The sequence below is a fragment of the Notolepis coatsorum genome (assembly GCF_963971535.1).
Source record: "Notolepis coatsorum genome assembly, chromosome: 8".
In the NCBI taxonomy this organism is placed as follows: Eukaryota; Metazoa; Chordata; class Actinopteri; order Aulopiformes; family Paralepididae; genus Notolepis; species Notolepis coatsorum.
Window position 1 is genome coordinate 132087284 of NC_140172.1, and position 14196 is coordinate 132101479.

Here is a 14196-nt window from a genome sequence, read left to right on the forward strand (position 1 = left end):
TTATTTAACTATGAATGAACACAACACTCTAACTTACCATCTTTAGATAATAAAATACTCAACCTCTACTGTCTTTAACTATGAATGAACACAAGACTCTAACTCACCATCTTTAGATAATAAAGTATGAATGAATGAATGAAAACTTTATTTAACAGATTGCAGAATGGGTACAATACAGTACGGCTCAATACATACAATTGTTAAGGGGATGCAGACCAGAAAAAGATGTTTGTCTTGTTTACATCAGGGTCCCCCATTTTCAATTCATAGTGACATTTATGACAACATATATGACATCATGACATTTATGGCATAGGGTCATACATGACATACAGGTATAGTACTGTTACATTTGTGACATATATGATATGGAAATATACAGTACTGTTACCCATAGATCCTGACAGTATATACATATGATGGGGAGGACACTGTACATTAGGAGGGGGTGGGAGAGAAATATACATACGGTGGGGAGAGAATATATACATGCGGTGGGGAGGAGACTGTACATTAGGAGGGGGTTTGGACATTTGGACATTTACGGTGGCCAGTTTTGAATTGCAGCCTCCCTTAGGTGCTCTTTTAGAGCAGTTTTGAATGTGGGTAGGGATTCACATTCCTATACAGCTTTGGGTAGGGCGTTCCACATTGATGTGGCATAATTGCGAAACGTGTTTAGTCCCTTGTTTGAGCCAAATCTGGGTTTAACATGATTTGTTGAGCTTCCTCTGGTGTTGTGGTCGTGGTATTCACTGACCTTTGGGAAGTATTTTGACATGTACATGGGTACCTTAGTCGTATAGTGTATCTTGTAGACCAGGCCCATTGCAAGTTGCTGTACTCTGTCGTCTACTCTAAGCCATCCTATAGGTAGTCAAAGTGGGCAGGGGTGAGGTGGGTTCTAGGAGTAAGGTCAAGTAGTAGTCTGACCAGTTTGTTTTGTGATGTTTGTAATCTTGTTTTTAGCGCCTTTGAGGTGCTTTGGTACCATGTGGTGCAAGCATAGTCGTAGTACCCTTGAATGAGTGCTCCTGCCAGAGTCTTCAGGGTATTCTTGTTTACCAGAGAGGAGATCCGGTACAAGAATCTAGTTCGTTTTTTTTTATTAACTTGGATGCCATTTTGTCACAGGAAAGATTTGCCTCTAGGATGGACCCTAGGTATGTAATTTCATCTTTCCTTGTGACAATATTGTCACCCACTGTAACTAAGAAGCCGTCTGTCTTCTCAACCTCTTTAACTATGAATGAACACAACACTCTAACTCACCATCTTTAGATAATAAAGTACTCAACCTCTACTGTCTTAACTATGAATGAACACAACACTCTAACTCACCATCTTTAGATAATAAAGTACTCAACCTCTATACTGTCTTTAACTATGAATGAACACAACACTCTAACTTACCATCTTTAGATGATAAAATACTCAACCTCTACGGTCTTTAACTATGAATGAACACAACACTCTAACTTACCATCTTTAGATAATAAAGTACTCAACCTCTACTGTCTTTAACTATGAATGAACACAACACTCTAACTTACCATCTTTAGATAATAAAGTACTCAACCTCTACTGTCTTTAACTATGAATGAACACAACACTCTTTAGATGATAAAATACTCAACCTCTACTATGAATGAACACAACACTCAATACAATAAATACACAATACTAAGATAGAGTAGTTAATAACTATGTCCTCTGTCCAAATACAGGTTTAATACAATAAATACACAATACTAAGATAGAATAGCTAATAACTCTGTCCTCCTCTGTCCAAATACAGGTTTAATACAATAAAGACACAATACTAGACACTCACAATACTAGACACTATTATTATACTAAGATAGAATAGCTAATAACTATGTCCTCTGTCCAAATACAGGTTTAATACAATAAATACAGAATACTAAGATAGAATAGCTAATAACTATGACCACTGTCCAAATACAGGTTTAATACAATAAATACACAATACTAAGATAGAATAGCTAATAACTCTGTCCTCCTCTGTCCAAATACAGGTTTAATACAATAAATACACAATACTAAGATAGAATAGCTAATAACTCTGTCCTCCTCTGTCCAAATACAGGTTTAATACAATACTAAGATAGAATGAGTTCATGCTAAGTCGTATGTTGTATGACATGTATTCACGACCCTAGAGGATGCCATGTCTGGACTATGAAAGGTGCTTTGACGTGATTATCTGGTTCATAGATAACGTAATAATATAACCTTCTATTGGTAAGAAACACATCTCACAAAATGAATAGTGTGATGGACTATGTTCTATGTGGGTTTGGTTTTAGTTTATTCCTGTGCGCTATGTATGTATGTATTTGGGGGTTTCTCTTGTGAGCAGTTCAGTTCAGTTATTTTTTATTTCAGGCTTTGGACACATAACATAAATCGCCAAAGTTTTACCAGCTGCTATTGCAGCATTGTCCAATTGTCCGAAAAGGGCTAGGGAGAAGCACTAGGCTTGTCGGGCCCTACCCCTGAAGACTTACGTTTCTTTCTTTTTCTTTTTTTCATTTACATACATACATACATACATAGTACATACATATAGTACACATTACAGTACACACATATAGTACACATTACAGTACACATTACAGTATACCTGCAGTATATAATAGTATATATAATAGTATATAATAATAGTGTATACAGCACATATATAATGTGATATAGTACATGATATATACAATATAATATAGTACCATAATATATTCAATATAATATACAAATGAATTATAATATGATTATATAATGATTATATAATGTAATATGATATAACGTACAATACTTGTGAGCAGTCACTCACCAGACACCAGTTAATTGCCATGCGGCAGGGCAGGTGTGTGGGCTTGATTGCCACCTGATTGGTGTCAGGTGTGCAGTGCTTGAAGACTTGGTTTCCTGTGTTGAAATAAGTTTTTTTCCACATTTGCCATCAGTAGTAGAGGAGTGTTCTTGAGTGTTTCTAGGGGTTTCTCTCTCTTTAGTGCTTTTTTGTTTCCAGTTTATTTTCAAATGCTAGGCTGTGGTGGTTATTTTGGGTTTTTTCCCCATTTATTTTATCCTGGTGTTTTGTGTTTTCTATAGCTTTTATTTGTATTTATCTCAGTGTTCTTGTGTTTTCCCTCGCCCTATCTCATCGCTCTGTAATACCAGTGGTTAGGTTACCCCTCCCCCTTTTGTGTTTGTCCAACACCCCAAAGCTGAGGACAGAAAGAGAAAGACCATGGTCTCATTTGGCCAGTGGGTATGACAAAACACTAGGGATGTCCGATATTATCGGCCTACCGATATTATCGGCCGATATCGGCATTAAAATGTGATATCGGAAAATATCGGTATCTGTTTAAAAAAATAATAATAATAATAGTTTTATTTTTAATTTTGTTTACATTTCTATAACCTTTATTTACCCAGGCAAGCAAGTAAGAACAAATTCTGATTTTATTTATTGTCAAAAGTATGCATAATGTTGTGTTAATTCCACAACAAGAGATATGTAATGTTAATTACCTGAAATTATAAAAAAAAATTGGGGGGAAACCCTGCATATATCGGTATCGGTTGATACCGGTTGATATCGGTATCGGAAATTAAGAGTTGGACAATATCGGTATATCGGTATCGGTAAAAAAGCCAATATCGAGCATCCCTACAAAACACCCATAAATAAACATCTTACCTGACAAAACACCCATAAATAAACATCTTACCTGACAAAACACTCATAAATAAACATCTCACCTGACAAGACAGTACATAATAAACATTGTACCTGGCAAGACGTGTAACTCCACTCCATCTCGTTCTTGCATCTTCGTATTCATTCCCATACATGGGTTTCTCGCGAGAGGAAGATTCCACCAAGATTAAAAAAAATATAATCCAGGTTTACAATCACTGTTCGTTGTTGTATAACTTAATGATGAGACCCACGCAAGAAAGTTGAAACATATTTTTCTGATTGACAGACGTCCAATACAGCCTGCTAATGTATAAAGTGAACAGACCTCCCCAGCGTTGAGAGATGATGTGTGTCACACCCCTGAATATGACGAGCTCATTCTCACATGCTCACTCACTCCAGACACATATTACACAACCAGAGCTACACCAACCCATTCATTTGTCTTGTGAGTGTCTCAAACATTTGTACTATTTTGCCGTATTTTCTCTTTCAATATATACACAAGGTACAGGTGAGGGCCTGCACCCTAACTGACATGATATATGTCATACATTATAGTCTGTGCAGGTTTTGGTGGTTAAGAGTCAGACACACTATATATTATAGGTCCCCTCACACCTTGTTTATAGAAACGTGTGCGTCCCACTCACTTACATAGTTTGGGAGAAGTCTAAGTTGAAGCTGTGCGTGCCAGCTGACTGACGTTCTGACTCCCCCCTCTTACCTAGTCTTCTTTTAGTCAACCGTTTCTTTAAGAGATTAATAGCAATACTAGTAGTTAACCGTCTGTAGTGTGGTAGTGAAAGGTTAACCTAACCCTTTGTCGTGTGGCAGTGAAAGAGTTATCCTTCTGTATGGTCACAGTGAAAGGGTTAACCCTTCTGTAGTGTGGTAGTGAAAGGTTAACCTTCTGTAGTGTGGTAGTGAAAGGTTAACCTTCTGTAGTGTGGTAGTGAAAGGTTAAAAGGGTTAACATTCTGTAGTATGGTAGTGAAAGGGTTAACCTTCTGTAGTGTGGTAGTGAAAGGTTAAAAGGGTTAACATTCTGTAGTGTGGCAGTGAAAGGTTAACCTTCTGTAGTATGGTAGTGAAACCCTTCTGTAGTGTGGTAGTGAAAGGTTAACCTTCTGTAGTATGGTAGTGAAACCCTTCTGTAGTGTGGTAGTGAAAGGTTAACCTTCTGTAGTGTGGTAGTGAAAGGTTAACCTTCTGTAGTGTGGTAGTGAAAGGGTTAACCTTCTGTAGTGTGGTAGTGAAAGGGTTAACCTTCTGTAGTGTGGTAGTGAAAGGTTAACCTTATGTAGTGTGGTAGTGAAAGGTTAACCGTCTGTAGTGTGGTAGTGAAAGGGTTAACCTTCTGTAGTGTGGTAGTGAAAGGGTTAACCTTCTGTAGTGTGATAGTGAAAGGTTAACCCTTTGTAGTGTGGTAGTGAAAGGTTAACGATAGGTTATGACTATAACCAAGTTCTGTTAGTAATGGTGATGCTCGGCATCACTACTGCACAGTACCTCGCTCGTGCACGCGCACTGAATAAAGATTCCTACAAGTGTACCTTTATATCCCAATATTCGTCTGACCACACCCCTATCAGCTTACCTACATAAGCAGGGGTGGGGCCACATACTCGCCTCCTTCCCAAGCTTTCACCACAGATCAAGGGCAGCAGCGGCGTCTGATGCCGAGCATCACCATTACTAACAGAACTTGGTTATAGTCATAACCTATCGTTCTGTATCGTAATGGGCTCTGCTCGGCATCACTACTGCACAAGGGAGGCCGAGCGAGAGCCCTCGGCCGACAAATACACCCCGCTGAGGCCCCCCACAACCATCAGATCAGGGAGGACCGAGCCCCCCCGACCCCCCCTAATGGAGGGCACCCCCCCTATTGGAGGTTCCCGGGAGGGCGACGGACTCGACCGTGCGAAGAGGCACTCAAGCAACTCAACGCACAGGGTGAGCAGACCGTGGCCTGACCCCACGACTACACACACGCACAACCCGCATGCCACCCGGGAACGAACGGAGGGAACAACCTCGTTACTGCCCCCAGAAATCACGGGGTCAAGAGCAAACCCAACCCCGTGGCAAGGCCGTAGCAGCGGACCGCGAAGGAAGACCCAGACCCACTAAAGGGACTGGATCCCCTGGAAAACGGGGGCCCGGAGAGGTCAATGACGCCAGGCATCAAGACCCCACCAGGCGGTCACTTAGTGACACCGCCCCCCACAACGCCAGCGTATTCGGATAAGGCCCCTCCAAGAGCGGGCCCTTTCCCCCCAATAGCACACCGCCTGGCACACTGACCCTGCAGAACAGGCAGTCAGCATGGCCGTAAGCACACAAAAAGGTTAACCAACGGAAGCAGGCAGTGCACCGGGGAAAAACCAGGCAACAGGCTGTAACCTGAGCCTGGAGCACTGCGGACGAGACAGGCGCCAAAGGAGTTAGCTGAGAACAGCCCCCCCGGCGGAAGGGGCGTATGCTGGCGTTGTTGTATGACCAAGCCTCCATTTAAAAAAAAAACCCACCCAGAGGGGTTGAGGCAGAGAAGGCTGACATGATTGGCAGACATCATGAACGTGCAGGGGCACCCTCAACCGGGTAACCCGGGAGTCGACACTGCTCCAACACACCAGGGAATCAACCACCTTGTTGTTACCCAATGCGGTGGTTGTTCCTATAACCCCTCAAGAAAAAACTCCAAAACACACCTGCGAGTACACACTGGCTATACCGCAGTACAAGTGTTTCAGTTTTCAAAAAAGGGTTATCCCAGGCCTACGGGTCGACGAAACATTACTTCGGACCGGGCCCGGCGATACGGGAAGCACAGGGTCACCAGAGGAGGTCAAAGACCACCCCAACAGGCCCCTCTTCGCCATGCGTGAGAGAGGAGCGAAAAGAATGGAGAACCAGCCCCAAGCACACAATACTTGGTATTCCCAGACGGTCTCCCAACCAAGTACTAACCAGGACCAACCTGCGTAGCGGCCGAGATCTGACGAGATCGAGCGTGTACAGGTTGGCATGGCCGTAAGCCATTACGACAGTGCAGAGTACAAAATGTACCCAACCAGGGTCTCCATAGCGCTTAACCCTGTGACACCCGGACAGACCTGGCAATTTTCCCCCTGAAAAAAGCCCAAGTCCCTCAGGGTACCAGAACAGCAGATCTGCATCCCCGGCGGACAACGGGTTTAACTGATCCGGACCAGCGTGACCAGAACCAGTCCCGTGCCCTAACCACGCCGACATGCCTACTCCAGGAGAAGGGGCAGATATGCGTGTTGATCTTAAACATGAAAAGAAGGCGCCACCCAGACGTTCGGTGCGAACCGCGCCCGGTGGCCCACCCCCAGGGCGTGAGACCCCTCTACATATGTTCAGATCCATTCCGTCATCATCCCCCAGATATGAACGAGAATCCGTCGACAACCAACACAGGTCGTCGGAACAGGAAAAACCTCCATCCCAGTTGCTTTATAAAAACGCTGTTTTAACCTCAAGCAACCAAGGCGTGCCAGTCATTCGCCTGATCTTCAACAGAACACCCCGAGCTAGCACTATGCGTGCGTCGGGACACAACCACATCAATGAACAGGCTATTTAGACCTGTCATTGAATCCCCAAGGCGCCCAGGGGAACGACAAGAGGGATGTGATGCTACCTAACTCCAACTCTTTTTAATAGAAAAGAAGGAAGCACCAACAACATGTATCCCAGTCTACACAGCCGGGGGTAAAAAAAATTCACATTTTTACATCCCACCACCCTCCCATATGGAGGAGACGGAAATCCCCAGAGAGACTTCCCACGCGAGCTGTACAGATTGAAAAGAATATATTGCAACCTTGAGCCATGTAAAATTTTGGTTTTAGGGCCCTCCGGGGAGGAGGCACTGAACCCATACACACTCAATAATCGAATTGAATCGAATACACACACAATAGAGCAGGACTCCTTTTTGAAGTTCTACTCACCTTGACAATCTGAGGAAGAGGCTCTGCACTCTGAGGAGGCTCCCTCACATGGAAGGAGAGTCCTAACTCACAGAAGGCCCGAATAGGAGCTTCATGAGGAGGAGCCCTGACAACTCCCCGAAACAGATCCATCATATGGACCCGAACAGCTCACGGAAGTCCTACCAACAGAGACACGCACAGTGACGTACTCTATGGCGGGGGAATTTCTGCGGTGCACACGCCCAATATTCCAGGGCGTGGGACCAGGAAACTCCCCCCCCCCCCCCCCCTCTTACCCTGTAACGTGCCGAACAGCAACGTGACAGGAACCTTGAAGGACAGGAGGTTTTAACCCCTGCCCATCAAAGAAGGGGAGAAAAGGATTACCAGTTCACCCCTTTACGACCCCACACCCATGATACGATGTAATGACAAAAAAGAGTATGACACAGTCATAGTCAGCTCCATGAAGCGTCTAACAGCTTCACACAGCGCATGTGCTAACCTGCTATCTGATTTTTACTAAGGAAAAAACACAGAATAGAGAGGGCCCCCTTAAGAGCCCCGGTACCAGACTTACACATGTGCTTCTGTGGCCAACCCAACCCAGTTGTAGGTCACACGACACACACAACCCATTATCACCTACAAAAAATGTCAAAAACACTCTACAGAGGAACGCCGTTTTTCATAATGAGAGAATACATAATTCTCGATTAGTATCGGCCACAGGCCTTGCTAAGCACACATGAAAAGTGACCAAACAATGTTTTCTTTAGGAAAATATAGTTTCTCAAGCGGTTAGCACAACCCCAGCAACTAAGCTAAGGGTTACATCGTATCCCTACCACACAGTGACACAATATATTGTAACAACATGTCTGAGAGGAGGGTGAAGAAGTCCCCAGGGAACCGGGGGGAAAACACCCCTCCTACTTTACCCTTAATACGGCCAGTTAAACAGGTAAACCTGTTAATATGTGAACACACTGTTCATTGTCATTACAGGCTGAGAAAAGAATTCATTCTTCACTCATATGTCACTAAGCATAGCTTTATAGGTTAGTTTAACCCCCTTAGTTGTGAGTACACGGTACATAACACACATGATGTTTCTCAACACAACAAACCAGATCTGCATGGAGAAGCTAATTACCAGTGACAAGACAATTCACACATAACTCGCATCGTATCCTAAATGTAGTGCAGCAACACTCGTTTTGGAAAACATCGTTATTTACAAAACATTTAGAAGGGAAAGAAAGAAGAAGTGTTCAAGGTCTGGTCAAGACCCTTCCTACCGTGAGCGCAGATCAAGCGAAACTGCAGTTTCTAACAAGGCACGATAGTAAACACAGCATTCCTGTGTTGTCGACATGGGCAGCGTCGCCGCTCCATCCCGCCGCTACGGTTCCCCTTGTTGACGCAGTCCTCGCCGGCCGGCCTCAGGGTAGGTTCGACTAACATCCTCTGTCAAAGATGACGTTGTAGTCAGAGTGTTTAAAGCATGTTATAGTCTCAGAACGTTCAACAGTGTAGCATTAAGCTAACGGCCGCACTCGGCCGATAGCAGCAAGCTAACGTTACCTAGCCTAGAGACACAACAGGCTAGCGCCTGCAGCTAACAGCTGACTGGCTAACACAGTAGGCCACAACTAGCACGCTAGCTAAGCAGCTATCACCTGAACTTGTACACAACGATATAACAAGCCACACTCAGACAGGCCGCCATTCTGAAACCCTCCTCACCTTTTAAGAGAGAAGAGAAATGAGATGTTAACACAGTTTTACAATGGTGATTTTACCATACATCCGGCGGAGCCAGCACAAGTCCCATCTGGGCTGTAGCCGACTTGAACATGGATTTTCCGATAACGAACATCCATGCCCACATTTCCTCGTTTAGGGTATACTCTCATTTGCATATGACAGAGAAGTACCCATGCGTCCAGAGATCCTGGGATCACCAGTTTACTGGTCATGGCCCACTAGTTGCTATAATGGGCTTCAAACCAAGATCCTCCGCCGTCGCCTAAAAAGGCTGAACAAAGGACCCTAATCTGGGGCCGGTTTTCGTAAACATTGTCAGCTAGCCCCCATAGCACTAACAGACAAGTGGAGCTCGCAAGCAAACATTACTCACCAAACCTGGAACCCACCGCTTCTCACAACAGTCGGTGCGTCCTACAGTCCAGCTGTGTCGCTGGAGGGTTTTACCCCATCCAGCCGCAGCAAAGAGGACTGCAGTTGGGAGGCATGTAAGCGGCGTGAACTCCCAATACGAAAAAACCGGTGGAGGAGTAGAATGATCATCATCTTCCAGACACTCCAGTACGAAGACAATATCGCCGTATTTTCTCGAATATAGTGAGAGAGAAAATAAAGATATGATGTCAACGTATCCCTTGTTTTCCAACTTTCTCCTACTAACAACATCGTCAAGTGGGGATCTACCGAAGGCACTTCCTTGTGGTGAAAGCGAAGAAGGAGGCGAGTATGTGGCCCCACCCCTGCTTATGTAGGTAAGCTGATAGGGGTGTGGTCAGACGAATATTGGGATATAAAGGTACACTTGTAGGAATCTTTATTCAGTGCGTGTGCACGAGCGAGGTACTGTGCAGTAGTGATGCCGAGCAGAGCCCATTACGATACAGAACCTTCTGTAGTGTGGTAGTGAAAGGTTAACCTTCTGTATTGTGGTAGTGAAAGGTTAACCTTCTCTAGTGTGGTAGTGAAAGGGTTAACCTTCTGTAGTGTGGTAGTGAAAGGTTAACCGTCTGTATTGTGGTAGTGAAAGGGTTAACCCTTTGGTAGTGTGGTAGTGAAAGGGTTAAGGGTGAGTTTAAGGTGTTCCCTCGGGTTGGGTGTCCTCAGATGTTGATCCACTACAGCGTAAAGGTGGCGGACTCTGTGTGACTCTGAATGTGTCTGATGCTCTTTGTTGTCGTTGCTTCAGAAGGACGTCATGCAGATTCCAGTCATGCTACTGTTTTCATTGTTCTAAATGGGCGCGTCCTGTTTCTCTCTCTCTCACACACACACACACACACACACACACACACACACACACACACACACACACACACACACACACACAGCTCTCTCTCTATCTCACTCCCACAGACATAATGAAGTACAGTAAAAACCTGTTGTATTCCTGTGTTTTTTTTACACACTAGAGATTTAGCAGAATCTCACTGCGTAGTTATATTTGATGTAATTGGTGCGAGTTCTGTCACGTGTCCTGCGCTCGACCATTAGCAGCTCTCTTTGTTGCCAGGATACGGCCGTCGGGCGACAACAAATATGACATCCACAGAGTAAAAAATTGACAAAAAACCTTCTAAAGTTCGCAAAAAGGTTTCTAAACAATGTTATGTGCATCTCACGTCCGTTCAGAAAGAACGTGTACAAGATTTTACATAGACACGGTGGGATAGATATAGAAACTGCGTCGAACGGTGGTTTAAACTTTAACCTACTGCAGGTGAGAATCATACCAAATTTGCGGAGACATACAAACATTGTTTAGACTAGAGATCGATTTTGCCAATGTTCCTGGAGATGCTGGTTTTCACACTACTTGCGTCTGGATACAGCTGAGAAACGGGCCACAACGTGTTCTGCAGCTGTGGATGTGGATACACTATTTGATGCTGTGCTGAGAGACAGTTTAGCTGTGTTTTTATAGTTTACATAACTAGCATTCTAGTTTTCTTCAGATACTGTATGCTGTTATGTTGGAATAATCAGACAACCCGTTGTTGCAGATTAACGGTGTTTTACTCAACTGACCAGGTGCATGGTAATGTACATACAACATCAACGTCACGTCCGGCCATATGCCATATGTGAAACTCAACACATGGACACGACACTGTCACAATAGTCAAAGCACTGGTCACACCCCCTCACTGAACCTAGGAGTGATACTCAGTCTCAAAGTAATTCAGGTGCGCGGGCCTGTTGCACACTCGGGCACTGCAACAGCCAAAGGCGGCGGTCCCGCAGCCTCAGGCTGAGCCGCAGATGCTGGGGCTGCAACAGCATTGAATTGTCTGTCCTGCAGAGCTATAGCCGCGGGCATACCCTGTCCCGGGGCAGAGGGAGCTTGCACCTTACGCAGCCGGCCAGCATGCCAACGCGTGCCACCAGACAGCCTGAATGAGGCCGGGCCAAGCTGCTGTCTGACCTGGACCGGGTCTTACCAGAATGATCGGAGCTTGTTGTCCCGGTGGGGTCGCCAAATCCTGGTGATGGTAGGTGGTCTCGCATGTTGGGTCCTGTCGAAGCGGTCCTTCATCCGGCGCTGGCGTGTGTCGACTGTGGCTTACATTTACATTTAGTCATTTAGCTGATGCTTTTATCCAATGCGACTTACAAGTTCATTGACAAGTCATCAGGAAGGGCACAAGTTGCACAACTCTATCAGCTGAGTAACAATGTTCATCAAAGTGTTGAGTGCTACAGTGTAGGTTAGTTTATTAGGACAAGTGCATGACAGTAAGGTTAGTTACGAAATATTTAGGGAATAGGCCTATGTCAAGATTTGATTATAGTCAGGCTATTACGATCTGTGTGTACTTCAGATAGAGTTGAGATGGGTAATGTAGTAGAATTCCAGTCAAACTGTGTTTATTGCACTATATACCATGGAGCTCAGAATGGCACAACACCGACAGGTAATATGCATTCACAAATTCTCCTGGCTTCTCTGCCGCTATCCATTTCTATTCAACAAAACCAACAAGACGTATCTGTGGTTTGAAACAGCTGCGTGGACTCAAGGCTCTGAACCAGAGTGATTGAGACAGGCAGCTGTTGATCAAACGAAGAGATAGTCTCGTTGGGACTTCCTGGGAGTAATAAACTGAGTGATTTTTCACCCTAAGTGTTCGAGGCAAATGGTCCAATACAAAGGGACTGCTTTGAGAGACGCCAGACAGTCTCTTCTATACAAAGGGGCAGTTGATCAAAGGGTTTGGACCTAGAATCCACATCGTGACGCAATTCGATGTAAAACGTCACGATAAGGAGTTAGCCAATGAGAGTTGAGAGTAAGTGTCCTCCAATAGGAACACTCGAGGAGAGTTTGGAAAACGCCCGCTTGCCGTAAAACTAGAGGCGGAGCCTAAATTTGATATTAGCAAAGACTCCGTGCTAGTAGAGTCACAACAACACACCCGAACAGAGACCCAGGAAGCAACAGGAAACACACACCCTTTTTCTCCACAACAGACCCAGCAGGAGGAGAAATCGACGCAGCAGAATTGAAGAACGAGACGAGACATGTTTTTAGACAGAGCTTTTTATTGAGAAATTAGTCTGAATTTCTGCAAACATCCGGCATATTGGATGCGTCTTGCAGGTTCATTGCACAATATTTCTTTTGTAACATCTAATTGAAATCCTTTTTTCATTAAAAAACGGGTTCTTTTTCAAACTGCTCAGACCTCGCTTCATTTCAACGGCCGCGCCGTATTTTCAATCTGGGTAAATAGAAGGCAGTAACCAAGTTAAAACACTGGTTATCTGCATTTAGAACAGAGTGGATCCCAATAGCTTGTAAACACAACGCAGAAAGAAGTAATAGATAGGGAATTTAAGCTGGGAATTCACTTCAATTGTGGTGCCGTGACAAGAATCGACGCGCTCGTTTTTTTTTTTTTTTCATCACAACAAAGAGAAGTTATTATTTTTTTTTTTCTCGCCTCTCTTCGCTTTCTTCACGAACGGTCAAACGAGGAATCAACTGATCAATCGATCCGTCTTCAAGTGACTGGAAGTCGCTAAGAGGTGAGTGTGATGATGAAAAATGAGGGCTCTATTCGAACCAACGGGGGGTTGCTAAAAGTATGACTGTAATTAGATATTAAATGAAATGTTCTGACCAAGGGGGGCGACTCAAGGCTGTGTGTGTTTATAGGTCCTGTAACCTGGATTTTTAACCACACTGTGCTGTCGTATGCCTTACAGTAAGGGTGTTAAGCACAATTTTGCGTTGTACGTTCTACAGTAGAATTTTAGCACAAGTGAACGAGACGCTGCCCGTGGTCGGAACATTAAAAAGAGGTATGGAAGTATTTAGGGACAATGTCTAGGTTTGTGCTCAGGGTTAAGCAAGGGGAACATGTGCATAGTACGCCTTATAGTATTGGCTTTAGCACATTTGCGTAGTATTTTCTACAGTAGAGATGGAGCATGAATAGAGTCTAGTTTAACCCTGGGCACCGCCGGACGTGTTAAATTTAAACAACGATAGGCTGTAACATTAGAATAGTACTTGAGGTAGACTCGTATGTTGCAAGCTATGCTGTAACATAGGACTCGTATGTTGCAAGCTATGCTGTAACATAGGACTCGTATGTTGCAGCGATGGGCTGTAAACATTAGAATAGTACTTAAGGTGGACTCGTATGTTGCAAGCTATGGTTAAACAATTACTAGTGTATGATGTTTGTGTATGAGTGAAAGGACTTATGGTTAGGTTTAACA

At 44.2% G+C, this 14196-nt stretch overlaps 1 protein-coding gene across 1 annotated transcript in view; it reads right to left on the minus strand.

The window, feature by feature from the left end:
- Positions 1 to 4026, minus strand: part of LOC311233577 (uncharacterized protein) — a 78015-nt gene extending 73989 nt beyond the window's left edge. The window contains exon 1 of the mRNA XM_084320544.1: positions 3824 to 4026. Within this exon, the coding sequence (XP_084176670.1) occupies positions 3824 to 3881 (58 nt within the window). The 5' untranslated portion in view covers positions 3882 to 4026. The remainder of the gene's footprint in view (positions 1 to 3823) is intronic.
- Positions 4027 to 14196: the final 10170 nt, after the last annotated feature.